Source organism: Panthera tigris, chromosome D3 (assembly GCF_018350195.1).
Source record: "Panthera tigris isolate Pti1 chromosome D3, P.tigris_Pti1_mat1.1, whole genome shotgun sequence".
NCBI classification, from domain to species: Eukaryota; Metazoa; Chordata; class Mammalia; order Carnivora; family Felidae; genus Panthera; species Panthera tigris.
In genome coordinates, this window is record NC_056671.1 from 2116777 (window position 1) to 2142780 (window position 26004).

Sequence of the window (26004 nt, forward strand, 5' to 3'; positions counted from 1 at the left end):
GAGAGAGGGAGACAGAGCATCCGAAGCAGGCTCCGCTCTGACAGCACAGGGCCCGTTGTGGGGCTCCAACCCAGACACCGTGAGATCATGACCTGGCCAAAGTCAGAGGCTTAACCGACTGAGCCACTCAGGCGCCCCTAGGGTGGACACAGACGGACGTTGTTCTAGAATGACCAGCGTCCCTGGGCCGCGGGGCTGGGCGGACCCTCGCCTGCGGGCACGTGCCCCGGGGCCCCCTCTGCGGACGCCTCTGACAGGTGGAAAGTCAGGAGAAACGGAGGCTCTGCCTAGGGGAGAGGGGGGGAGCACCGCCTCCGCCTCCCCCGCGAGAGCCCTGGAAGAACCAGGCTGCGGAAAGGGAGGAGCCGCGGGCGGCTGGTCTGCGACGCTGTGACATCGCAGCTGCCTTTCCCCGCCTGCGTCTGGTGCCCGTTTTCTCCGGACTTTTTGGGAGAGCTGGGCTAGACCTGGCCACTCACCGCCTTACTCTGTGCGTCGCCGTTTCGTTAAAAAGAAACCTAAAGATTCACTGAGCACCTTGCACCTTGAGGCTCAGGCTCCGAGCCGGGGAGATCGATCACCATGCTGTCACGTAGCGTCCTTGCCTCCTCCTTCTCTTCAATCGTCATGTCCCGTCTGTGAGGTGGGGGTGGCCCCGCATCTCTGTGGGAGTGGGGGTCACGTTCCTCGCACGCTCCCTGAGCTCTCGTCCTCATGCAACTGTCAGGTCCGTCTGTTTTCCTGCAGATGCTCGAGAAACGTGGAAACGAGGCCAATAGCTCGCGTCTTGAGACCGTGCGGCACCCAGGGCTCCTGCGGGAAGCGGCCGGCATCCGCGGGAACGTTTGTGCTCCCCCCAAAGTGGATTTGTGGAAGTCCTGGCCCCCAGTGGGACCGTGTGAGGAGGCGGGGCCTCTGGGGGCGACCAGGTTTAGATGCGACAGGGTCGGCACCTCTGTGGGAGGCAGAAGTCAGCAAAGTGTCTGCATACTCGGGGGAAGGTGGTGGGGGGGGGGGAGACACGGCCAGACGGTGGCCGTCCGTGAGCCAGGACGCCGCCCTCGCCTGGGACGGAAGCTGCCAGCATCCAGATCTGGGACGCCTGCCTGCAGAGCCCTGAGGGGTACACGTGTCCTGTGGGAGCCGCCCGGGATCGCTCAGGCGGGCCGACCTGGAGGCCATCTAAGTCACTGACACCCTAGCCAAGTGTGGGTGGCGTGGAGAGCCCAGCAGTGGATGGCAGGGCTGCGTGGACACCCGGGTGGGCACCGTGATGTCTCGGCCCCAGAGGGCTGACCCCTAGGGACGGGAGCCACAGCCAGACAGGAGCGGGGCAGTGGGGAGAGGAAAACCATCACTGCTCTGTCAGGCGGGCCCAGAGCGCAGGGCAGGAGACGGTGAGTAGGGGCCGGCAGAGCAGGGAGGACCGAGGGCCCGAAGGGGCAAACGGCGAGGGAGCAGCCCGGCGTGGGTTCCCGGAGGGACTTGGAACCTGACAAATACCCAGTGCAGACAAGGTGTGGACGCGCCCACGGCACGGCGTGCACGCAGGGTTCAGCTAAGGCCAGATGCCCGCTGGCCGCTCTGACAGGTGCTTACACCCGTGTCCTCATTTCACCCTGCCGCACAGCCCTGTGGGCAGGAACTAGAAGGTATTTCTAGGGACAGCCGGCGTCCCGCTGGCCTGCACCTTGGCCGAAGGTGGCTTGGAAGGACAGGGCAGGTCACACTGGCTTTCGGGTCCCGGGGATCAGCCCTGCCGGTCTCTGCTGAGCTGGCGGGGGGAGGGGCGGGAGGGTCTGTGACCTCCCTGGTGGCTGGGGCTGCTCAGGACAACGTTCCTACCGCCGACTGATTTTTTAAGGATGGGAGGGAGCGTCCCAGCTGAGGACCCCTAGCAATGTAGACGCTGATCAATTCCGGGCTGAGCTGGCACTGGGGCATCCGTTTTAAGAAGTATGACACGTCTAAAGTTTTTCAAACGAAAAGCTTAAACGAAAACTCTGGTGCATCCCTGCCCTTGCAGCCCCAGCTCACAGACGTTCCCCTGGGAACACGGTCATACACGTTCCCTTCCCTCCTAAAGGTTCCCGTGTCTCCGTCCACACACGGGCTCTGCCCATGGCCAGACGCGGGGCTGTAGGTACATAAACCTCCAGAAAACAGGTGAAACAAAGGCCACGCAGCCGTTCCCTGGCCGAGCACTGAATTTAATGAGCTTTATCCTTCCTGGAGCCTTAATCTAAATAAGAACCATACCAACCACCATAAAAGCTACGGCCCTTTCTTTGAAGTCTCAATTAAAACCAACACAAAACGAGAGCGTTTCGAGTCTCCGTGCGGGACCGTCTTGCAGGAAGAAACTTTTTGTTTAAATTTGGTAACTCAAGTTGGAGCCGCTCCCCCGTCCCTCAATTCCACTGCCGTTTACTTAAAAAATAACTAAACCTCGCAGACCAGAAGGGGTCCACGGACACGGGACACGGGAACGTCCAGCATCTCAAAACCAATTTTGAAACATTTTCAGTTCTGGCTAAATGCCAGAACATGTTTTGACATGATTCTTCCCCCTTAATTTATAACCTATGTGTATCTGTGAGGAAATTCAAGCCTTATGTTTCTGATTCCTTTACACTTAACTCATCAGACGCTGTCCTGTAAGAACCATTTGATGTTAAGGGGCTTTGAGCACTTTTTTATGAGGCCTTTTAAACCTGTTCCCCCTTAGAGACAGGAAGCCAGGTTTTTCCAGAAGTAAACAGACTCGGCCCACAAAAAGTGTCCCTCGTCGGCCTGGAGACCAGACCCGTCAGCACGTTGGACAAAACGGCCCAACGCGCGCTCTTTCCAGGGCTGAGGTCCTCTGGTTGAAAGTCAACATGCCGCTAAAGACAGGGACAGCGTGATTCTGACAAGGAGGAATGATCCCACCTGGGGACCCTTTTCTTGCAATTTATGAGAGAAAAAAAAACCAAAACCACAGGTGGGGGATCCGTGGCGGGAGGGGGAAGGAGGTGAGCTTCTGTTCTGGGTGAGCTGGGAGGCGCCCCGCCTCCCGGGCCTGGAGAGGGCCACAGCGTCCTTGCCTCCTCCGACGGGCAGGTGAAGACTAACTTCTCTCCTCGAACCCAGGTGGCTCCGAGACTCCCTTGTCAGACAGGGCTTGGGTCTGGCCCTCGCGCACACAGCCCGCACGGAGGGGCCACCCTCTGTGAACCCAGCGCTGAGGCTGGTGGGCCGCACGCGGGGAGCCCTACAGAGGACGGCCATCATCAGGGCGATCAGAGCCCAACAACCCGGCCGAGCCCTTCCAGAATCCCCGACTCACCAGATCACCGGCAAAACCAACGCGCCGCTGGGAATAAGAGTTTTAGGTGCTTGCTACGGAGGGACAGACGGCCAGAGCCCGGGGTGGGTCCACTCACCTCCTCGGCTCTCCTACGAAGTCCTCACGAGCCGCTTTTGTGCCAGTGGGAGCCCCTCTGTCAGGTTGCGAGGAGGAGAAGACCCTGCCGTACGATCTAAAAAGTCATTTCGGGACCGAGAAGCCCAAATGTCCTCGTTCAGGCTCGGACGGGCCCAGCGTTTCATGATGTGAGCACAGCTTTGGTTCAGATTCTCTGAAAATACCTTCCCCTCCAGGTACTGGCCTTGCCATGCCGCCGGACCCCGGGAGGGAGGGCCTGTGCCCACCGGGTGACAGAGATGCACTGTGACCCCGCACGTGCCCACCTCCCCGGGGAGCCGGATGGAGGGAGCCCATGGAGGCCGGAGCGGGCTCCTGCACCCCTGTAACCACACGGAGCCACGAACAGAGAAAGGATCCGGTGAATCCTGGTGGGGGCGGGGAGGAAACCAGCTCACGTCCATTCGTGAAACGGACGCCACGACCACGCTTTCCCTACAATGAGAAAGACCTCCAAGTTCTGCTCGTTGTTACCATAATTCAAGAGCAGGAGATAAATCATACACTTATAAGAACTGAGGTAATATTTAACGTAAAGAGGGGCGCCTGGGTGGCTCAGTGGGTTGAGCGTCCGACTTCAGCTTGGGTCATGATCTCGCGGTTCGTGGGTTCGAGCCCCGCGTCGGGCTCTGTGCTGACGGCTTGGAGCCTGGAGCCTGCTTCGGATTCTGTGCCTCCCTCTCTCTCTGCCCCTCCCCTGCTCACGCTCTGTCTCTCTGTCTCTTTCTCTCTCTCAAAAATAAATAAAGAGTAAAAAAATAAAGTAGTGAAAGAAAACGAGGTGTGAGAAATTCTCACACATACACTTCGGCTCACGCGTTGAAGACTATGCTGCCTGCGTTTCTATCTGAGAATAAAAACAAAGACAGCTCATGGGGGGGATGGTTGCTGGAAAAAGTCAGCGGGCAGCTGCCCAGAGGGAGACGCTGCCCTCGCTGGGGGCACCTGCCAGTTTCTGCGGTGTAGACGCTCCCACTGTGTGGAGTTCAAGCCGCCAGCCTCACGCGGAGCTGGGAAGGATGCTGACAACCGGATCTCGCACCCAGCTCCCGAACTTCTGCAACATCCCTTAACGAATGTCAGCATTGAGGGGCACGCAGAAATCTGCCCGGGTCGCTGCGACCAAAGCCGTCCCCGGCGCCGTCAGAACCCCACGCCGGAAACAAAGCCGGGCTTACCAAGGACGGGCTGCCTTTGCTAGCCGCTCCCTGATTGTTTCCCAACAGCCAACTCAGGGAATTGGAAAACCCGCTCCCCCCTCCCACAACGAATTTGTGAAGCCAGAAGGCCCCAGAACACACTGGTCAAGTTTGGGATGACAGAGACTCGGAAAGAACAACACACGTTGTATGACAGAAGTAGGCGTCAGAAGGAGCTCAGAACCAGGCACGTGCCGGAAGGGGGGAGCCAAGTCGGGGCCAAAGGGACGGCCGTGAGCTTGGGGAAGGAAATGTCACAGGGTAAATGTAACGCTTGTCTCCGGGGGGAGGCAAGCGCAGTCACACAGGGACAGGGGTCGGGGGAGCACGGGTCAGACGCGGGGTGTGGAGGACAGCGGGGAGAGAGCCCAATTTAAATCATTCGTGCCGGGGACCCGCTGGAAAGCCGCTGTAATTCTCCCCCAAATTTGGGGTCTAGAACAGGGCATAGACATGGCAGGCTAGCAGAGCGTTTTTTACAAGTTGTGATTAGTTGTCCATATTTAAAAGCGTAACACTAACCGCCCCCCCCCCAAAAAAATCAAGATTTCTGGTTTATCTTGAAAAATCAGAATTTCTGTTAACACCAGGCTCCCAAATCTGCACTGCAGCAGTGGTTTGGAGCTTAGCTGCAGCAGCCTTTCAGACAGGACACATAGATCCAGAGACCCTACAACTCTCCTTGTTTACTCTCTCCCATTATCTGCTTCATTCACTGTTTCTCTAGCCCTACAGGCATTTGGATTTGCAGCCTCTGATGTACAAAGTAGTACGCAATTATCCTATTGTTTTTAATAGCTTTGCAAACCCTCTCTCACCCATCCCAACCATTCGTCCATCTATCCATCCATCCATTCAACTACCCATCTGTCCATCCATCCATCCATCCATCCATCCACCTGTCCATTCACCCATCCGTCCATCCATCCATCCATCTACCTGTCCACCCGTCCGTCCATCCATCCATCCAAACTTCCACCCACCCATCCACCTGTCCACCCATCCATCCACCTACCCATCTGTCCACCTATGCATGTGTCCATCTGTCTGCCCATCCATCCATCCTCCCATCCATCCATCCATCCATCCACCTACTCATCCATCTTTCTTTCCTTCCTTCCTTCCTCCCTCCTCTTTCTTTCTTTCTTTCTTTCTTTCTTTCTTTCTTTCTTTCTCTCTTTTTTCTTTCTTTCTTTCTACATAATACATATTTATCACTAAACACTGAAATTGAGAAAGTATAAAGAAGAATGTAAAGATTGTCCATAAATCCTGCCAAGCACAGATAACCACTGTAAACATTTCATGTCTTCCCAGGAATATACACACATTTGACGAAAAACGAGATGGTAGGGTCCACAGAATGTATCGCATGCCCTGCCTTGTTCAATTAACAGCAGATTAATATTCAAAATGCCTAACGACTGATGTGGCCTAGGTATGAACCAATCAGAAAACATGCCAATCATAAACAGCCAGAGGGCTGCCCTGGTCTTCCCTGGCTGGTGTCCACCTGCTTAGTAACGCGGTTGGCCATCTGCCCATGTTAATAACATGTTTCTACATAATTACTGCAATGACTACATGATATTCTAAGGATTTACCACGGTTGAATTGAACAGTCAACCTGCTGGTATACACCTAGATTGTTTCCATCTTTCAATACATTTAATGTTAGTAGAATTCCTGCCTCACAGGGTCCACCCATCTGAAAAGGTGTTGGATACACGTTGCATTCGCTACAGTGAGGACAATCCACATTAGATCCCCACTGGCATGACACGGGGAACCCGTTTCTCCACGCCCAAGCCAAATCTAGGTATTAGGAGCCTTAAAACGAGAGTGCCGACGTCTTAGGCAAAAATAATCATGTTTTCACACACGCACGCTTTGATTACATTGGGGGAGATGAACTTTATTTCTACACGTTTACGGATGATTGTATTTCTTCCCATTTGAATCGCCTCTTTATAGACCCGTGCAGGAAACTATAGTTTTTGCTTTTTAATTTTGTTCCTGGGGATTTCGCATTTTATTTTTATTTTTATTTATTTATTTTTTTTTAACGTTTATTTATTTTTGAGACAGAGAGACAGAGCATGAACAGGGGAGGGGCACAGAGAGAGGGAGACACAGAAGAGGGAGGGAAGCAGGCTCCAGGCTCTGAGCCATCAGCCCAGAGCCCGACGTGGGGCTCGAACTCACGGACCGTGAGATCATGACCTGAGCTGAAGTCGGACGCTTAACCGACTGAGCCACCCAGGTGCCCCGGATTTCGCATTTTAAATTTTCTATTTATTTTATTTTATTTTATTTTATTTTATTTTATTTTATTTTATTTTATTTTTTTGCCATACAGAATGTGTAAGTTCGATGGAGTCAAATCATTTTTGTTACTGGTTTTGGCTGTGGTGTCACATACTAGGAAGATTCCTTCCTGGAAGTGATAGGTAGTATTTACCAGAATTTACTTGGCACGGAATGACAATTTCAAATAGCTTTTTCCCCCTGATGGTAGTATTATTTTTACATTTACGTTTTTGAACAGTCCAAAATAGATTTTGATAAATGTATGAGAGCTCTGGTATAAATATGTCCCCAAATCTAAAACAAGCCTCAACACTATTGATTGAATAAGGCATTCTTTGTTATTCATTTGAAATAAAGTCCCAAACGCATTTAAGGCTCTTTCTGGGCCTTATATTTTGTTTGTTTCAATGCTGTCTTCCCATACTGTTTTCATTACTGTAGCTTCAAAGGGCACCTGACTGTTGTGAAAATTACACTCTTTCTTACCATTGTCTCAGTTTCTTCCCCTCCTTTGGGTCTTTGCTCAGATTTGATGGCTTAATATCATTTTGTAGAGTTCCAAAGAATACAGGCTTTTACATAGCAATTGCATTATATTTAGGGATTGATTTGGGGACAACTGACATGTTGGCCAGGTACATGGTATCATTTGGCAAGTATTTGACCCAATTACTTTCTCTTTCCGGGAACAAGTGGCGTTTTCTTCCAAAGGGCTTGTGCACCTTGTTTCTTGGAGGTTTACTTACGCTTTTCGTAGGTTCTGCAAAGGTGGTCTTTATGTCCTTTATATTTTCGACTGGTTACTGCTGGGTCCTAAGGAAGCTGATAATTCTGCAGATTTGTTTTCTCTTCGTCTCCTTATCAATTCTATTCCGTTCTCATAGATTCTGTTTTAAGCTAATTATCTTTTCGATCACATCGTCAGCAAATACTGACAGCTTCCGCTGCTCTCCCTTGTGTCTCCTCCTCGTGCCTTACTTCACGGCATGGTGGGTCCGGCACGTCTGGGGTAACGTTGGACCATCGTCGAGAGCCTTGTTCGGTTCCCGCTTTCATAAAAATGCCTCTAGTGTCCCACCGTTACGGACATTGCGTGCCGTAGGTGTCCAGAGATCCTCGGGTCCTCGTTCGGCAATTCCTGGAGAGTCGAAGCCGCCTGTGGGCACCGCTCCTGAACGAGAATTTAGACCCAGGTGAGCGTACTCGGAGGACAGTCAGCAAAGTGATGCCAAGCTGTCTGGGCCACAGTTTTAAGAATCCAACCAGAGGCAGGGAACACATAACGCTCAACTTTAAAGACACGGGGGCTTCGTGGGGAAAATGAATTAGATGAAGGATAGCAGACCATGTGTCAGAAGGAGAGCCAAGAGGCAAGAGTCATAAGCAAGCAGAGTTTACTTCAATGTAAGACGTTTTTAAAGACGGAGAGCTAATAATCCAAGCTGGGACACCCAAGTGGTGGTGCCCAAGAGAAGGCCGTTTAATTGTGGCCAGGAACAATGTGCAAGAACTTTACAGTGCAGGTGGTGGTGGATGGTTACTCAGACTACGTCAGGGGGCCAGCATCCTCAGCACCGCCTGGGAGTCTATTACAAACTTTATTCCTCTTTATTACAGTTCATTACTCTCGGGTCCCGCCCAGACCTACAGAATTAGGATCTGATAGGTTATCAAGAGTTCCAGGTGATTTGTATGCACATTAAGATTTCAGAAGCACTGGACTAGTTGACCACATCAAATACGTTTTCTTACCAGTCATAAGACCCCCAACTCAAGGACTCTCGGAGGACCCAGGCAGTTAATTACCTCAAGTATCAAGAAGCCTGGAGGTGTAGGAGCTTGATGAAGTCATCGTGAGGTTGGCGTTCTCGTTTTGCACCTGCCATCCTCAGAGCGATGGCTTTAATACTGAGTTTATTGCCTCACGGTCACAAAACGGTTGCAACAGCTCCACGTACGACTTTCACACGCTACTTCTGTGCAGGAAAAGGACAGGCTTCCTCATCATCTGTCTTTTTACCACGAAGCACAATCTTTCCTAGAAGCTTCCCTGACTTTCACCTACACACACCCACTCTTCTGTCCCACCTGCTTGGCCAGACTGAGTGATTTGAACACCCCTAACCCAGTGGGATCATCTTATTTACAAGAATAAAACCTTGAGAAGACAGAGGTGGGCTGGAAATTAAAACACAGTTCCAACTTTGTTTGATGCCCCTTCCTCTCTTACGCTTTTCTCTCTCTAATGCCCCGTCTCTCTTTTCTCTCTCTAATGCCCTCTATTACCCAAAAGATGTCACGCGATACTGTGAACATTGCTGCGGTATCGGGCTTCATTGGTGGAAAAAACCCTTAGACGAATGGTTACATTTTGTAATTGACCTTTCCCTTTCATTCTGATTGTGTTTCTTTTTGCCTGCGCAGGCCTGTATTAGCATTAGAGCAAAGTAGAACCACAAATTCTTTATACATCTCTCACATCCTCTGTCTGCTATGCCACGCACAGAAGGGCAAGTTGACTTTTATTCTCCCAGTACTTAAGAAAGTATGTCTTCCCTTTAAGAAAAAAAAAAAGTGTCAGCTGGCTTACAAGGTTCCTGAATTTAAGCTGCGGCCTGAAATGCAAGGACAGTTAGCCAACATGGACACAGGTTGGTTAACAGCACTCCAGACGAGCTGTGGGAAGAAAAGCCTTTTGCAAATGAAAAATCTTACTGGGAGCCAGCAGAGCCCAAGTGTTTTATGAGAGGGCGGCCCGGAGGTAAACAGGTGCTGCCGTGCCCCAGGGGCGAGCGAGGGAGGACGCAGCCCCGACCCCAGAGCTTGTCTCTGCTGATCAAAGTCGGCACCGGCACCTGCCCCCCATAATCACGGGCGCCCACCTTTCAAAGCAGGCCGGGATAGATCACCTGTCAGGGTTGATAACTTTGTAGTCCGGCCTGAGTTACAAAAACATTGTCAAGGTAGGTTTTTAAGAGGGTTTTTTTTCCCCCCTTTCTTTCTTCTAGTGCAAATACTCCCCCAAACGCCATGGAGTGCTCCCTTTGAGGACATCTGTTGGGAGAGACCCCGGGTCGCCAGAGACCGCCCGAGAGCATCCCATCCATCATTACCGCGCTCCCGGAAGCCACCGATTCCAGAAGAGTCCCTCCGTGTGGGACGGAAGCATGTGTTTCAAGGATGGATGTTAAGAGCTCTTTCCTACAAACTGAAGCCCTCTGGATGCGGGCTTGGTATCCGCCCTCCTCCCTGCACAAAAGACGTGTCTTAGAACAACAAAGCGAAACTCAGGGACTTTCGAGAAGTGCCCCTCGGCTGCGGATAGTGTGCGGGGTCCGGGACATCACCTTCCCAGGGGCGGGACTGTCGGGAGTCCCCAGTTACGACGGCTCACCCCGGCAGCGGCAGAAACTTCACCCGCACGGATTTCAAACGCCTCCTTCCCTCCTCCCTCCAGCTTGGCCTTCACACTCTTAATAAAGCATTAAAAAATACGCCACGCTATGTTGCCTGAGCGTGTTCGGCGAGCTTCCCTGAAGTCTGGCCGTTTTTTCTCCGTCGGCCCATTACAGCCACCTCCATCCATTTGCGTACAGAAATGTCCATGCATGAGGTCTGAGTCCCCGGGAAGTGAGTGCGATGTGATTGTGTTCAAAGAGGAAGGCCGAGCACATTCTCCACCGTGGCAGAGACACTGCACCTGCCTTTTCAACTTGAAAGACCAGTGGGTATCCTGTGTAACCGAACACGGCATTGGGAAAGTGTTTCTCTAAAAGAACCCCTCATCCTCTTTAAAGATCACTCTTCATTAGCCTGCGGGGCTTACTTTCTGGGGGAGGGAGAGGCCGTAAACACAACGCCCGCCCTCCTCTGTCCTCCGCCACATCGTCTTCTGGGTACCGTGCACACGGGGGTTTCTCCAGGCTCCGGACAGCCGTGGGGAGCAGACAGGTGAACACGTTGGACCACTTAGGGGACGCTGAGCCCCCAGCGAGGCAGGCACCGACAGCACCCCCATTTTACAAACAGAGAAACGGAGGCAGACAAGTCCAGCAGCCCGCCCCGGCGGTCGAGGCAGACTGGAGACAGGGGCAGAGTGGGGGCGAGACGGTGCTCGGTCCCAGATCAGACGGCGGCCCCGCGCCCTGCAAGTGTCAGGCGCCAGCTTGGACCCCGGTCTCTTGTCTGCAGCCCCGAGAAGGCGGTGTGGGAAATCGGAGGACATCCACTGCTTGGCGTCACTTCTTGACTTTTGCTTTCTGTTTTCGGTCTTGAAGCAGCATTCCCGCGGGCGCCGGTAGAGGATTAAAGAATAGCAGCCCGTGGAGATCATTTTAATGTTGCTTGGGTGGCCCAAGGGGTCAGTTAGAGAGAGAGGCGAATGCCCCAGGCTCCGGAGGGTGGCGGGAGGGATTCGTAGGCGCCCACCCTCCTAGCTCCCCTTACCTCTATCTGGACCACATATCTGCTTCCAGATGAGACCGTCACGTGATCTCCCGCAACACTCCCACTGTGACCCTGAGAAATTTAGTGGCTGCTCTTCCTCCGCTTGTCCCCTTCCCTCCTCCTCCCCTCCTCCCCCTCTCTCCTCTTCTCCCTCCCTCCTCCTTCCCTCCTCCTCCTCTCTCCTCCGTCCTCCCTCCCTCCTCCTCCCCTCTCTCTTCTTTCCTCCCTCCCTCCTCTGCTCTCTTTCCTTCCCTCCTTCTCTTCTCCTCCCTCCCCCTCCCTCCTCCCTTCCCTCCTCTTTCTCCCCACCCTCCCCCCTGCTTCTTTCCTCTGCCCTCCTCCCCCTCTCTCCTCTTCTCCCTCCCTCCTTCTTCCCTCCTTCCTCCCTCCCTCCTCCCCCTCCCCACTCCTTCCTTCATCCCTCTCTTCCTCCTCCTTCCTCTGCTCCCAATTAAACCCTCCTCCAACCCTGACCGCTTTGGGACACCCACCCTTGGCCCCAGGCTCCCTCCCAAGTCCCGCAGCCCAGGCACAGCCTGCGTGCTGACCTCCACCCGGCACATCAGAGGCCCCGTCTCCTGCCACTTTCCCCTTCCATTCTCCTCCGGCCTGCGGCCACCTGTCCTCTTCTGTCTTGGCGAGCGCCCCCTGGCCGCCCCAGTCAAAACCGTGGCCGTCCCTGACCACCCGGCCCCTCCGGCCCATCTGGGCCCAGCCCTGCTGCCCCCGCCCCCTGAGCGCCCACCTTTGGGCTCACTCTCCAGCCAGCGCAGCAAGCGGCTGCCACCCCCTCCTGTCGTCTCCCAAGCCGGCGAGGCGACCTGTGCTCCGTGCCAGCATGCCCTTGCCCCCCCCCCCGGCTCACCGCACAGGCATGGGGGGGCTGCTGTGAAGGCCAAGGAACTCAACACACTGGAGTCCTTAGGACCATGGAGAGAGGTGGGAGGGCCGGTGCTCACGGTTGTGGGTTTGGAGCCACACAGCCAGGTCCACGATCGGGCTCCTGCTGGCTCCCCGCGTGGCCTTGGGCACGTGTCTCGTGTCTCGACTTCTCTGTGGTCCCCTGTCCTCATCTGCGGCACGGGGATGGGAACGGTCCTGCCAGAAAGGGTCAGCGGATCGAGCAAGCACGTGGCATCCAGTGCTCAGCGATCGTTCATTCGCTCAACAAGAACCGAGGCAGTCGGTGGTCCAGGACCTGTGACCAGACTGCCTGTCCTGTCCGGCTCTAATTCTTACTTGCTGGGTGACCCTGGGAATGTACTGAACCTCTCTGGGCCCCAAGGGAAAGCGGGGCTGACAGCGGCACCTCTCTGGGCGACCATGAAAGGAGACTCCCGGAAAGCACTCGGCCCAGCAGCAACGACTGCTGTCTCCGCTGCTGCTGGAGTTACTGTTACCACGCCGGGAACTTCCGCCGGGCGTCGGGCACCGCGAGGGCCGCGCGGAAGCTTCTGCGCGGCTCACGGCTTCTGCCCTGGCCATTGCCCTGTCCCTGCAGCATCGCCTTGCTGTGAGACGATTCGTGTGGGATCTGCTGTCTGGTGCACTTGGGGCCACCCTTGGTCGGCCTCCCCCGCTCAAAACAGAAGTACACAGAAGACGCGTCACTCACGAGCCCCTTTCACGGCGTGCTGGTCTCCCGCGCCGGGCCGTGACCTCGGAGCCACGGTGCCCCGTTTCCCGGGCGCTGGCACGGAGGAGGTGGCGAGGAGCTGGGCGGCAGAGGGAAAGAATGACGGAACACACGGGGACGCACTGCAGCGTGACTCTGGACAGTCCCCTGCTCTGGGCTTCTCACCACGACCTCGCGGCTGGGATGCGTCCCCCAAAGTGGGCTTCCGTCTCCCTGGAGCGAACGCGAGGGCCGGGAGGCTGGGAAATCACCACGTTAAGGCAGGCGACAATTCCTGCGGAAGTCCCGAGTCCGGCTCGAGAGGACCCGAGGGCCTAGTGGTGGCGTTTGCGCTTTCGAGCCTCGATGCTTCTCCTAAAATTCACAAATTATCTGCGCGTGACCCAGGTCAGATGGGGGCTCCGCAGGAAAGCGCCCCAAGAAGCAGTTTGGTAAGAAATCCCTTCTGTGGCCACGGGCACGCATCTCCGGCCGACTCGGCCCCGCCCCGTGCCCCTGCCCCGACCGTGTGGTAAGAGCCCCTGACATCTGCGAACACGACTCCTGCGGTCTGTATCCACGCCGAAACGCATGCCACTGCCGCGGAACTTAGTTTTCCCGGGGACTGAGGTCTGCGGCCGACACAGCCGAACGCGGGCAGATGTCCGCGGAGTTCACCACGGAGGAATCTGGGGGTCACACTCAGCTCTGATGCTCACAGCAGCTCTCCGTAGTGTTACCTTTCCAGACTTTCCAAAGCTCTGTCAGCACGTCATTTCTATTTTTCCTAAGAGTCACTTTAAGGGAACATGACGTACATACATACACCCATACACGAGTATCTCTAGATGGTCTTTTCGGGGGGGGGGGGGCTGGGCGGGAACGGTCCACAAATAGGTTTTTATTTGCGGGCATTTAAAAAAAACTTTTGTCTTTCTTTTTCAATGCGCTGAAGGCTAATTTGGATTTTATTCTGAATTAATTTGCCTACTCAGGTGGTGTTTCTCGAACGTCATCCCAAACCACCCGGGGTCCCTGTTCGGGAAGGCCGCAGCCATACACGTCCACGGGAGGTGGTGCCCCCACACCGACCCGTACCTTTGCCCAGCTCTGGTATCGATGCGAGGGTGGCCTTACCGTCACCAGGCTCAATTCCTAAACACCCTCTTCAAGAAACAGGCTGTCCTGACTCCAGGCTTCTGTCCGTCTTTAGTAAGCCCTTAACACACGTTCAAAATTCTTACGGGCTCTTTGTTCAACCGAGAGCTTGACTTCACCACGACCCACGGATAGCGTGGTTTATTCTGCCGGTTTCCCACGGCAGTGGGTCTGGACCGTGCCCTTGGAAACTCCGGGTTAGGACCTGAGTGTAGCTGTGCCTCTGACCGCTGAACCTGGGCTCCCTTCAGGTATTACCTACGTCCCTCCCGCAGCCAACACAGGAGAAGAACCAAGTTCACAGACATACAAAGCTGATTAACTTCTCCTTAACGACTTGCCCACCCTTAGCAGCTATTTTCTTCCTGTCCAGGTCTATAATCTGTTTCGTAAACATGGCCGAGACTTGCCACAAAGCCAGCACGCTTTGGACGGGTGCACAGAACCGTCTAGGCACAACCTGATCCCAGCAAGAAACTGAACACTACTCCGATCTGGTCCTCTTACTTGGGCTGGCCCCGCTCCCCAGAGATATTACCGGAGGCTGGTCCGGGGCTCACCAGGGTACCCCCACTCTGCAGCCAAGTCACTCCCTGAGGAAGCGTCTCCAACCAGGCCCTCACATCCAGCCTTCCGCATTTCCTGCGTTAATTCCACCGAAACTCGAGATTAAATCATTCTGCCTACCTTAGCGTCCGCCCATCTGCCATTCCGTACGGAGCACCGTAATCTCTAGGAAGAGACGCACACTCGGGATTTGCCCGAAAAGCCAACAGAGGGGAAGTTTTCTCTAGTCTCTCCACACTCGGGAGAGGGAAACGTCATGATGCACAAGGGACGGGCACCGAACTAGAGAACAGATTTTATTTTTAATAAAAATAGTGGAGCGTGAAAAATACCCTGTATTACAAATATACACAAGCAGCACCACTCTTTCCGGGTGTGGTAGAGAGGTTACACCAGACTTGTCTAGTGCTTCTGGATCTATTCATGGAAACCATTTGTTTAACAATAGAAAGAGTCAATAAACCCTTTGGGTACTTTTGAATGATCTTTCTCCCCTCCCCCCCCCCCCCCCTTTTCCACAAATCAGTCCAAACGTGTATAACATTGGCTTGGTTTCCATTAAAAAGCCACAAAATGTTAACACTAGAGGGTTTCTGAGGGCTGGGCCTCCCCGTGCTTTTGTTGAGACTTCTTTTGTCGTCTCTCTGGAACAGCAAAATACTTGTTTGTCTTTTCGTTTTCAAGGAAAGAGGGAAGAAATGTATCGCACATTGTTTGCATTTGCAAATGTGGGGTTTGGTGACAGTTTCTGTCTTGGAGAAAGACCGTTTGTGAAGGCTGGAGTCTATTTTAAGTGACTCCGAATCCACTGGAGTGTACTGAATTGTCAGGGCTCCCCTTTCTTCCTGTCTGCACAGAAACTGCTGTCCCATACACAGCCCTCCTGCGGGTGGGCCCCCGGGGATGGCTCCTTCCTGGACACCCGCTTCGCCTTCTTCCCTCCCTCCCTCCCTGTCCCCCTCCACGCCACCCAGCAGAAAGAAGTTCTTTAACTGACAGAGAAGTCATCCCTTCTGATTTGCAAATGGGTAGCAAAGCCAACGTCAACATACAACATAGCACCGTGCATTTACGGAAGGTTCTAAACAAAAGTTTTCTCCTGGAAGCTGAACCAACCACTTTACCGCAAATTAGTTACACCAGGGGTTACTTAACCCCGAGGGGCTCTCCTTCCGCAAACAAAACAGAACAACAACAACAACAACAACAACAACAACAAACCTGTAAGCTCATATTTACTTTCAGTGTTATCACAGCATCCTGACTTTCAGGGCAAAAACTTTTTTCTTTCACTTTTATTTAAAAAACCAACCGACCGACCCGTGGCTCTGACTGCCACTGTATCCTGTCTGGGAAAAGTTTTCCACTCCAGCCTCCCCCCCCCAACCCCCCCCCCCCCCCCACGAGCCAGTTCACACACAGGTGGGAGGCTGGTCAGGGATTTCGTATTTCCCCAGATGCGTCTTTTGGGGATGCTGGCCTTTTTTGTAAATCCCACTGTTGGTGATCACGCTGGCCGGTTTCCTCCTGCTCTTTGTCTTGAACCTGCGGCTGCAAACGTTCTGCCAGGACTGCAGGGTCTTGGACGTCCAGATCCACATGCCGCTGGTGATACCCACCACCAGCAGCATGAAAATCTTCACCATGAAGATCTCCACGGCGGGGATGGAGGCGGCCATCAGACAGTCCAGACTCTTGGTCTGGTTGTTCGTTTTGCACGTGTGCTGGGTGGCCAGGACCTTCCAGTACTCCATGTTGAGGCGCTCGTAGAAGTAACAGGCGATCACACAGGTGGCCGGCACCGTGTAGAGCACCGAGAAGACCCCGATTCTCACCATGAGCTTCTCCAGTTTGTCCGTGTTCTCCCCGCCGGTCTTCATCACCCTCCTGATGTGGAAAAGCGCCACGAAGCCGGACAGAACGAAGGAAGTGCCCACCACGAGGTAGCAGGCCAGCGGGATGAGCACGAAGCCGGTGAGGGCGTTCACGTCCATGCTGCCCACGTAGCACACGCCGGTGAGCTCGTCCCCCGCCACCCGGCGCATCACCAGGATCAGGATGGTCTTCACCGCCGGGATGGCCCAGGCCGCCAGGTGGAAGTAGCTGCTGTTGGCTTCGATGGCCTCGTGGCCCCACTTCTTGCCCGCCGCCAGGAACCAGGTGAGCGTGAGAATCACCCACCACAGCGAGCTGGCCATCCCGAAGTAGTAGAGGACCAGGAAGACGAGGGTGCAGCCGGTGCTCTCCAGCCCCTCCTGGATGACGTAGAGCTGTCCGCTGTCGCGGTCGCAGGCGATGCTCTCGGCGCCGGCGAAGAGGCGGATGAGGTAGCCCACGGAGTAGACGCAGTAGCACATGGAGAGGAAGATGATGGGGCGCTCGGGGTACCGGAAGCGCGCCGGGTCGACGAGGAAGGTGAGCACGGTGAAGGCGCTGGAGAAGAAGCACAGCACGGCCCACACGGCCAGCCAGACCACGGCGAAGCGCTTGTCGCCGCGGCTCCAGTACACGTCCACGCCGGGCGCGCACAGCGGCGCGCACGCGGCGCTCTTCTCCACGTGGTGGAACTTGCCCGGGTTGTCACAGCTGGCGCGCCCCGGGCCCGCGTCCCGGAGCGGGTGCTCCTGCGCGCCGTGCGGCCGCTGCGGCCGGAAGAGCGGCGGGAACAGGCCGGAGCCCCGGGAGGGCTCGTCCGAGCCGTTGTTGGGCGCCTCCATGCACAGGTAGTTGGGGTCGTTCTTGTTGGGGAGCCTGCTGCAGTCCAGCGAGTCGGGCCACTTGAAGTTGAACTGCTCCATGATCGGGGAGCACTTGAGCCGGGCCTGCTCGCACATGACCCGGCAGGCGGGGATGGGGGTGGAGACTTGCTCGGTGCACATGGGCGCGTACAGCGAGCACAGGAAGAAGCGGAGGTGGCCGTGGCAGCCGTACTCCACCAGCGGCGCGAACTCGTGCAGCTGGATGGCGGCCTCGCGCTGGTTCTCGTGGCCCATCAGGTTGGGCATGCGGGTCATGTTGTAGCCGATGTCCTTGCACATCGGGATCTCGATGGCCTGGCACTTGCCGTCGCCCGGGCGCTCCGCGTCCATGGAGCTGATGGCGGCGCACGAACCCATCACCTGCAGGACCAGCCACAGGCGGGGGCCCGGCCGCGGCATGCTGGCGTCGGAGGTGCCCCGGCGGGGAGGTCGGCTCCCCTCAGCGCCGCCGCTGCCCGGCTCGGGCCGCGGGCCCCGGCTCCCCGTCCCCGCTCGGGCCCCCGCCCATGCCCGCTCGGCCGGCCCGAGCGCTGCGCTCCGCGCCCCCGGCCTCGGCCGAGGTGGGGGGCCGCGGAGGGAGGGGAGGGGAGGGGTGGGGAGGCGACGGGGAGGGGACGGGGGAGAGACGGGCAAAGTTGGCCAACAGTACCGGGAAGCGCGACGGGCCCCGGGCTCCCGGCGGGCGGCGGCTCCCGGCCGCGGCAAACTTTGGGCTCTTCCGCGAGCGCGTCCGGGAGGCCGGCGGCGCGGGGCGCACGGTGGCCGGCCGGCTGGCGGCGCCTCCTCCCTCCCGCGCCGGCCTCGCCGGGCCCGGCCGCAGCTGCTCGGCGCCGCGCGTCCCGGGCGGAGAAGACGCGCAAAAGGCGAGGGGGGGCGGGGGGAGCGCGGCCGGGCGGCGACAGGCCCCGCCCCCCGGGCGCGCGCCCCGCCCCCGCCGCCGCTTTGCATGAGAAAGCCGGCCCGGCGCCCGCTCCCGCCGCCCCGCCGGCCGGACCCCCCGCCGGCCCGCCCGCCGCCCCCCACCCCCCCCCCCCCGCGCGCCCCGCCCCCGCCCGGGAAGCCCCGGGTGTCCCCTCCCCCCCCCCCCGCCCCCCTGCGCCGCCGGGGGGCCCGGCTCGCCGAAGTTCGGAGACGGGGCCGGCGGAGCGGGCGGGTGGTCCGCGGCGGGGGGCCGGGGGGCGCATCTTCCCTCGCCCTGACGGTGGGCCCCGGGCGGGGGGCGCTTTCAAAGCGAGGTGGGATTTGCGTTTTACAGCCCTGGCCATAAAGTGGCCCCTCGGCTTGTAAACCTGCCCGCATCCTCCCGAGGCCCGGGAGTCACCAGGCCTGCGCTCCGGGCCGCGGCTCCGGGGAGGGGCTGCCTTTGAAATTTCAAAGGGAAGAGCTCGGGGCAGGGGGAGGGGCCGGGGGAATCCGGATTTTAGGGCCGCTCCTGCGAGGGCTCCGCGGGCCGGGCGGGGAGGGGGAGGGGCGGCAGCCTCCCGGGGCGCTTGCGGGCCCCCCCCCCCACCCCGGGAAGCGGGGGCTTGGCTTGTGCGATGACCCCCCGTCGCCCCCGACGGAGCCGCGCAGTGTAGGGGCCTCGCGCCAGGCAGGGCTGCTGAGTTCTTCTAGGCGGCTGAGTTTATTTATTATAGGAAGTCATTCGCTCGTCGGGTATTTATATTATTTGGCGACTGATCTGCCCGGCCTGCGCCCTCCTGGGCCGCAGACCCGTAAGACGATGCGGAATTGGGGGTGGGAGGTCGCGCGGCGTCCCCAACTCCCGCGGGAGGCGGGGTTGGGGGGGGGGCGGCGCGCACGCCACTCAATTTCGATGAAAGTGGAGAAGAAGCGTCCCCCTGTCTCACCCCGTCATACAGGAGCCAGTTTGTGACAAGTCACTTGGGACACAGGGTCTGCCGCCCTGGGCGTGCGGGGGCGGGGGGGGGGGCACCCACAGCACTCCTGGCCTCCAGAAGAACTTGCAAAGCCCGTAGTGACCCTTAAATAAACAGCTCCCCTAGGAGGTGGCCGGGCGGGTCTCTCTCCTCTTAGACGCCCTCTAGGTCAGGATCTTTTTTACGTTCCTCTGAGACTCCCAGGATCTCGTATAGAGGGGCAGTTGGATGACTGCGGCCAGAGGAGAGGTCGCAGGAGCGGGCCTTCTTCCTCCGCCCTTCTTTCTGAGGTTTAACAGTGGAGAGGTGTGCGGTGTGGATCGCTGCGGCCCCCTCAGTCTCCCTGCCCTGTACTGGGCATCGGGGGAGCTGGATGCATCCCTCCAGGGGAAGGCGCTGCGGGTTTGCTGGCTGTCTCTAGGAAGTGCTCCCGCGGGAGAGGCGACTGCAGGCACTCCTCCTCCCCCGGGAAGCTTTTGGTAAGCTGTGGCAGAAGGGGGGCCCTTCCTCTGAGAAGGCTCTTCGGAATCCTGGCTTTTATTTAAAACAAGTGGTACTCTTTTACAGCTGTGAGAAACTTGGGAGCTGTCACATACCCACTTAACCATCCACCAGTCCACCTACCCATCCAGCAGCCTGTCCATCTATCCACCCATCCAAACATTCATCCATCCATCCATGCACCCATCATCCATGCACCCATTCACCAGCTACCCAGCGTCCTCCCACCCACCAACCCTCCATCCATCCACCTGCCTATCCACCCATCCATCCATCCATCCAGTAAACACCCGGAAGACTGAGGCTGAGGCTTGCCCAGGACCCCAGAACTAATAGGCAGATTTGTGCAGCCGGCCCTGAATCGCTACCCTGACTCTCGCTGTGGGGGTGTTGGAGGAGGCTGGAGGGACGGAGTTAGTGGAAAGGACACCTTCAACCGTGTCATTATTTCCCAAGTTAAAAAACAAAACAAAACCAAACCAAACCCCTGCTGTTTTAAAGGCTGCCGTTCTTCTTATGATTTTGTGTTTGTTGTTGTTTGTTTAGTGACTTGTTTTAAAACCTTTAAGTTAAAAAAAAAATTCAGCGGGCATCCCTTGGCCTCTCCAGAATCTTCCTTGCCGAGGTCCTTCATCGGTCCCATTTTCTCTCCTTTCCTTTTTTGCTTCTCTCCCACAGGAACTCTGGACGCAAGGGAGAGCCCCAAACGCCAGGAGTGGGCGTGAGCTATTTGAGAAAGTGCGTCCTAATTGATCTTTTATGTGCCATTTTAATTCAGCCATGTTCAGACCCATTATTTTAGCTATAACCACTTCAGATGGCTTTCTTCCCTCGTTTTTATAAAAATGTCTGCACCAGTGCTCCGCTCTGCCCAGCTGAGACGGAAACCAACAAATAGACATTATTATAGATGAGAAATGAACAGCTGTGAGATAACTCTGTAACTAATAAATGAAAAGGGCCTTTCGATGGCTCCAGCTGAAAAGATATTTTATTTTATTTTTTTCCTGTGTGTGGGATTTGAGATGTGTGATCGTTAGGAGCAGGGAGGTCCCCTGCTGCTCGGCCCTGGCTGGCAACCGGCCCCCCTCTGGCAAATGTTATGGAGAATTGGGAGGAATTTTATGGCTGTCTTTCCCCTCAGCTCTTTTTTCTTTTGTCTTCTTTGAAGAATGACTTTAGACATTTTATTTACATATTTAACCATGGATGAAAGCGGTGAAAGAAAGCATTTGGGGCTGTCGTGGGAATAGTGATATGTTTAAATTAATGGAAATCTTATTAGGCCTCTAAAATTTTGAGCAAAGGTTTTTAATGAAACTTTATAATTAAACATGATTTCAAATAACATGCAGGGACAAGGAATATAATTTTTTTTTTTTTTACCCCAACCACCTAAAAAAAGATATCCAAGAACTACTCTTCACACACGGGCTACCTTCGAGCTCTTGCAAAAATGTGCCCCCAGAAAAGTAGAAGGTTTTTGAAAGGGACTATTTCTGAAGTCAGGCAGTACCTTGAACGATACCTAAATATTTTCGGATGGAAGGGAATTGAAAGCGAGGCAGTGACATTCCATTCTAGCAAAGGCCAAAGTATAAAATACTTTGACACGGATGTTGCCACAAATCAAAGTTGCATCTCTTATTATTATGTTATAGTCAGTGGAACTTATAAACGCTGTGCTCGGCTCTCTGAAATGAGATTAGAGAAAACCCATATAATCTCTTTAAGATAAAAATACTGACACTTTCAGCAAGAGAAAAATTAAAGCATAGGCTTTGCACGGTACAGGCTAATTGCGAGAGTAGAGTTGTAGCGTGCCAGCCGAGCTCGTGCAAAGAAAGAGGAGAGCGTTGGGGAAGTTTCAGATAAAACGTGGCTCAGGTTGCCTCTCACTGCCTGTTCCCGGCTCTCGCGTGGACGGTCTCTCCCGGCACGTTCAGGCTTGGCGATCCCGTGAAACGAGGATTGTGGTCTTTCAACTTCCAGTGTCCTCAATGTGTGTAATTTCACCAGGAACTTTTCCAAGGCTGCTTCCCAGCAAGGGGAAAACGTGGTCTCTTTGCTGATCATTGCCTGACGTGCAGAGAGGTCTCTGATACCAGTAGGCGCTATTTCCCTGACCTCATCCTGTGGTACATTTCTGCAGAAACTTATTACCAGACTTAAAAAACAAAAAACAAACAAACAAAAAAAAAAGGCAGTCAGGGAAAATTCTATTTTCTAACCCAACAGGCACCCTGGCCCCCCATTTTTCTGCCAGGAAAATACCTTTCGTCCTCTGATGTGGAACTTACTAGGGAAAAACACACTGTCTGTGCCTCCGGAAGCAATGCGGCCAATTCAACAGGCACAAAAGTTTGCACTACACCTAAAAACGCTCCTTGTAAGATGCCGGTGGGGGTGCGGAGGGCAGAGCTCCCCAAAAGCACGCACGTCGGGAAGCAGATGACTGGCATGCACTGGGTTACTCCGATACAATTTAGGCAGCTATTTTAAGGCCACTTCTCCTGAGATGTGGTTTGAAATATTACCAAAGGTTCCACGGGGTGCGCCAGTGTGAATTGCAAATCAGAGCATGCTTCTAATCTCCCTTTCAAGGGCCGGCTTTGGATCCCGGGCGTCTACGGGGCTCCCCACTGCTTCTGGCACAGGAGGGACCATTCAAGGAGCCAGCTCAGTCTCCTATTCCCACACTCCAAAAAACAACACCGCAGACAGACACCCTCCAACTAAATTAGATTAAACTCCTTGTTCTCCACAGCACATTAGTCTTTTCACTGCCCAAGGTTGATTATTCAGAGCCTCCTAATTTAAAGGTACAGTATTTCTTTTTCAACACAACAGCAGCAGCCACAAACATACTGGAAAAAAGGGACAAAGCCAGCCTTCGTGTAAGTGTTCCCAAATTACAAGGACATTATCTGTTTAAAATATAGGAAAGGCTTAGCACATGCCTGCTCTAAAACACAACCAAATTGACCCTTAACCTGTGACAGAACCGGCCCCTATAAGAAGGACTTAAACCCATTATTCTATATGGGACTGCCTTTTTCTTTTTTCTTTTCTTTTTTTTTTTTTCTAAAGAATTATATGAAAAAAAGAAATCACAGAATTCCAGAAAAACGGAACAAAGGAGATTCTAGAATGTGCGTGTGCGTGTTTTGTTTTGTTCTGCGTTTTTATTCTGCTTTAAGGGACAGTCTGTTGGAAATGAATGCATGTGATGAGTTCAAACTTCAGTTTTTGACCTAATTGTTTTGCTTCCCCCCTCCTTCCAGGCCCACCCCCCTCCCCCCTCCCCCTTCCCCCTCCCCCCCTTGCCTCGTCTGTTTGGGATATATTGATTTAATTACCCACGTTCCCATCTGTTTGCTTTCTGATTCACCGCCCCCCCAACCCCAGAGCATTTTCACTGCCTGTCCCGGGGAGCTGGGCCACCACATGGAGGCCCAGAAAGAGGTCAGCCCCTCCCCGCCCCCCAGGGCTGCTGCCCCCACACAGGTGACAGAGGGAGATTAAACAGAGAAACCGTCCCTTGAGGGGCGGAGTGAGGACACCCTCAAAGCCTGGTCCTGCCTCAAAAAGAAGCAAGAACGAGCCACACTCCCACTTTGGACTTTGGTTGGCTGAGTCTGAAACCACATGGCCAAACGCACGGCGGCCCGAGGCCACGGTGCTGGGCTGCGTGGGCTCTGGGTCCGAATCCCCTCCACCACCTTCTCCCACATGACCCAGGGAGCGGTCCCTTTGGTCTCGTGCCTCAGTTTTCTCAGCAGAAAAATGGGCTCCGGCAGGGCTCCAGGCTCCCAGGGCAGGGGGAGGATTATGTCACAACGCACAGGGAGCGCGTAGAGAACCAGGCCGCCGTGCAGCAAGCATTCGGTTCACGGTGCAGCGCTCCAGCGTCCACGGAAGGAGGGAGCGAAATCCAGAGCTGCCCAGGGTGTGACACTTGGGAGCGAGCGTCCGGGGAAAGCACAGTGTTAGGACTGAGGTAATACGAGCGGATGTTCCTGTAAGTGAATAATGAAAATGCTAGAAAATGCTAGAAGGAGCAGGAGCCAACAGGGCATCTGACGAGTGGCCAGCACTGGCTGAGCCTCTCCTGGGGGGTGACTCACTTACAGGCACCCCAAGCAGCCTGTCCAGGGGAGATGCCCATTTTAGAGATGAGGAACGGGAGCCTTTGGGCGTCCAAGGAGCCTGGCCAAGGCCCCACGGCTGTCAGCAGTGGGTGGGGGGCTCCGGGCTCCCTCCACCACGGCCTCTCCACAGTAGGCTCTGTGGGTCAGCCTGAGCTTTCTGCTCGGCTGGGGACCCTCTTCTGGTGTCATGTCGGCAGCCAGGAGAAAGATAAAGGCCCGGATGGTGGCCTTTTCCCTTTCCTCTGGACTGAGACGCGTCGGCCACTGTCTTATCATCTTGACAAGTGTTTCCTTATCGCTTTCTTGTTCGCGTGCTTTCTTGCCTTTGAAGGGATCCGTTAGGGCCACCAGTGAGGAAAACGTGGAGGAAACACCATGTGGGAGGTACTAGCCCGTACTGGTTTATTCCTGTCCTGGGCTGTGTGGCCTCAGGCAAGTTGCTTAACCTCTCTGAGCTTCGCCATAAAATGAGGATAATGCCAAGTCCTCCTTTATCAGGTCTGGGGTAGGAGCCAGCGAGACAACTCAGAAAGCACTTACAGGTGTGTCTGGCACCGGGGTTTTAGCCGCGACGCTGAGGTCCGTCCGCTCTGTCCGGTCAGCTCTTCGACGTGTCTTGGCCCGCTAGACGGCCGACGGTTTCCTAAGAGCATCAGCCGCGAGCCTTTTTCTTTGCGCAGAACCGCTACCCTCGTGGCTTCCCTCGTCTTCCTCCAACGAAACCAGGAACGGGCAGCCGGCAAGCTGGGGGGCTCTCTGCCGCCTTGGGGGCCTCCTGAAGCGGCGGCTGCATCCTGGGCGCGGACCCTCTGCCGCTCCCATGGGCATGTCCAGCCACCACTGCCACTGAGCTCCTGGCAGGGGCTCCGGGTCCTCCGTGGGCCTCTCCCCTCCGTCCCGCGAAGACAGACACCTGCGGCCTTGCGGACAGAGGTCAAGCTTTGGCCTCATATTTCACTGCAGGAAAGAAAGTCACGTTCAAGCCGTCCGTTTGCGTCCCTCGTCGTAAATGGCGGTTCACAGGAGTGAGCACGTTTTTGTCTAGGGTCCGGAAGAGGGCAGGACAGACGGTTTTGCTGTTCCTGCCTGCATTTCACTGTTTGCCACGAAGTAAGACTCGGGAAGGTCTTTGTTCCTGCTCTGGTAGCTGAGGCCACAGACCTCGGGGACGGACACTCTCCCTCCTTCGATGACGGTCAGGCTCTCTCTCTTTCTCTCTCTCTCTCTCTCTCTCTCTCTCTCTCTCTCCTTTTCCTTCCTTCCCTCCTTCTCCCTAACACATATGTATTACTTATAAAATCTAGTCATATAAATACTCTAATTGTGAAGCTGCCTTTCTGAGCTTGACCTTGTGTGTGTCCCCAGGACCGAGAACTGGGCCCAGTTCATGTTTTCTCAGCAATCGAACAAATGACTTTTAAAAAAAAAAAATTTTTTTTTAATGTTTATTTACTTTTGAGAGAGAGAGAGAGAGAGAGAGAGAGAGGAAGGGCCAGAGAGAGGGAGACACAGAATCCGAAACAGGCTCCAGGCTCTGAGCTGTCAGCATAGAGCCCGACGTGGGGCTCGAACTCACGAACCGCAAGATCGTGACCTGAGCCGAAGTCAGACGCTTAATCGACTGAGCCACCCAGGCGCCCCAAATGACTTTTTCCTACGCTGCCGTCCTACGTGGAAGGTTGTGCTCTCTCCGTGGCCGGGAGCCACGGGATGTGCTACTGACCCACTTACGCACCGAGGACGGACATGTGAGGCTAGATTGGCCCCAAGGTCCCAGCCAAAAGAGGAGCCTTAGCCGTCCCCTGCCCTCAGGCCGTGGGGACGCGGGAGACCGGAGCATACGGCTGACTCCTGCTTACTCAACAGGTGTGCCAGTCTTTTAGGAAACTCCATTTAACTCCTTCCATCCTTCCACAACCTCATAAAGTCGGGGCTGCTGTCTCCGTCCCCCC

The 26004-nt window shown here is 55.3% G+C and overlaps 1 protein-coding gene across 1 annotated transcript; it reads right to left on the bottom strand.

The window, feature by feature from the left end:
- Positions 1–16173: 16173 nt before the first annotated feature.
- Positions 16174–17962, bottom strand: FZD10 (frizzled class receptor 10). The gene has a single exon (XM_007090046.2). The coding sequence runs from the start codon at positions 17917–17919 to the stop codon at positions 16174–16176; it is 1746 nt and encodes a 581-aa protein (XP_007090108.2). The 5' UTR covers positions 17920–17962.
- Positions 17963–26004: the final 8042 nt, after the last annotated feature.

Excerpts from the sequence above, each read along its gene's own strand:
- FZD10 (XM_007090046.2), bottom strand. The coding sequence starts at position 17,919 with ATGCCGCGGCCGGGCCCCCGCCTGTGGCTGGTCCTGCAGGTGATGGGT.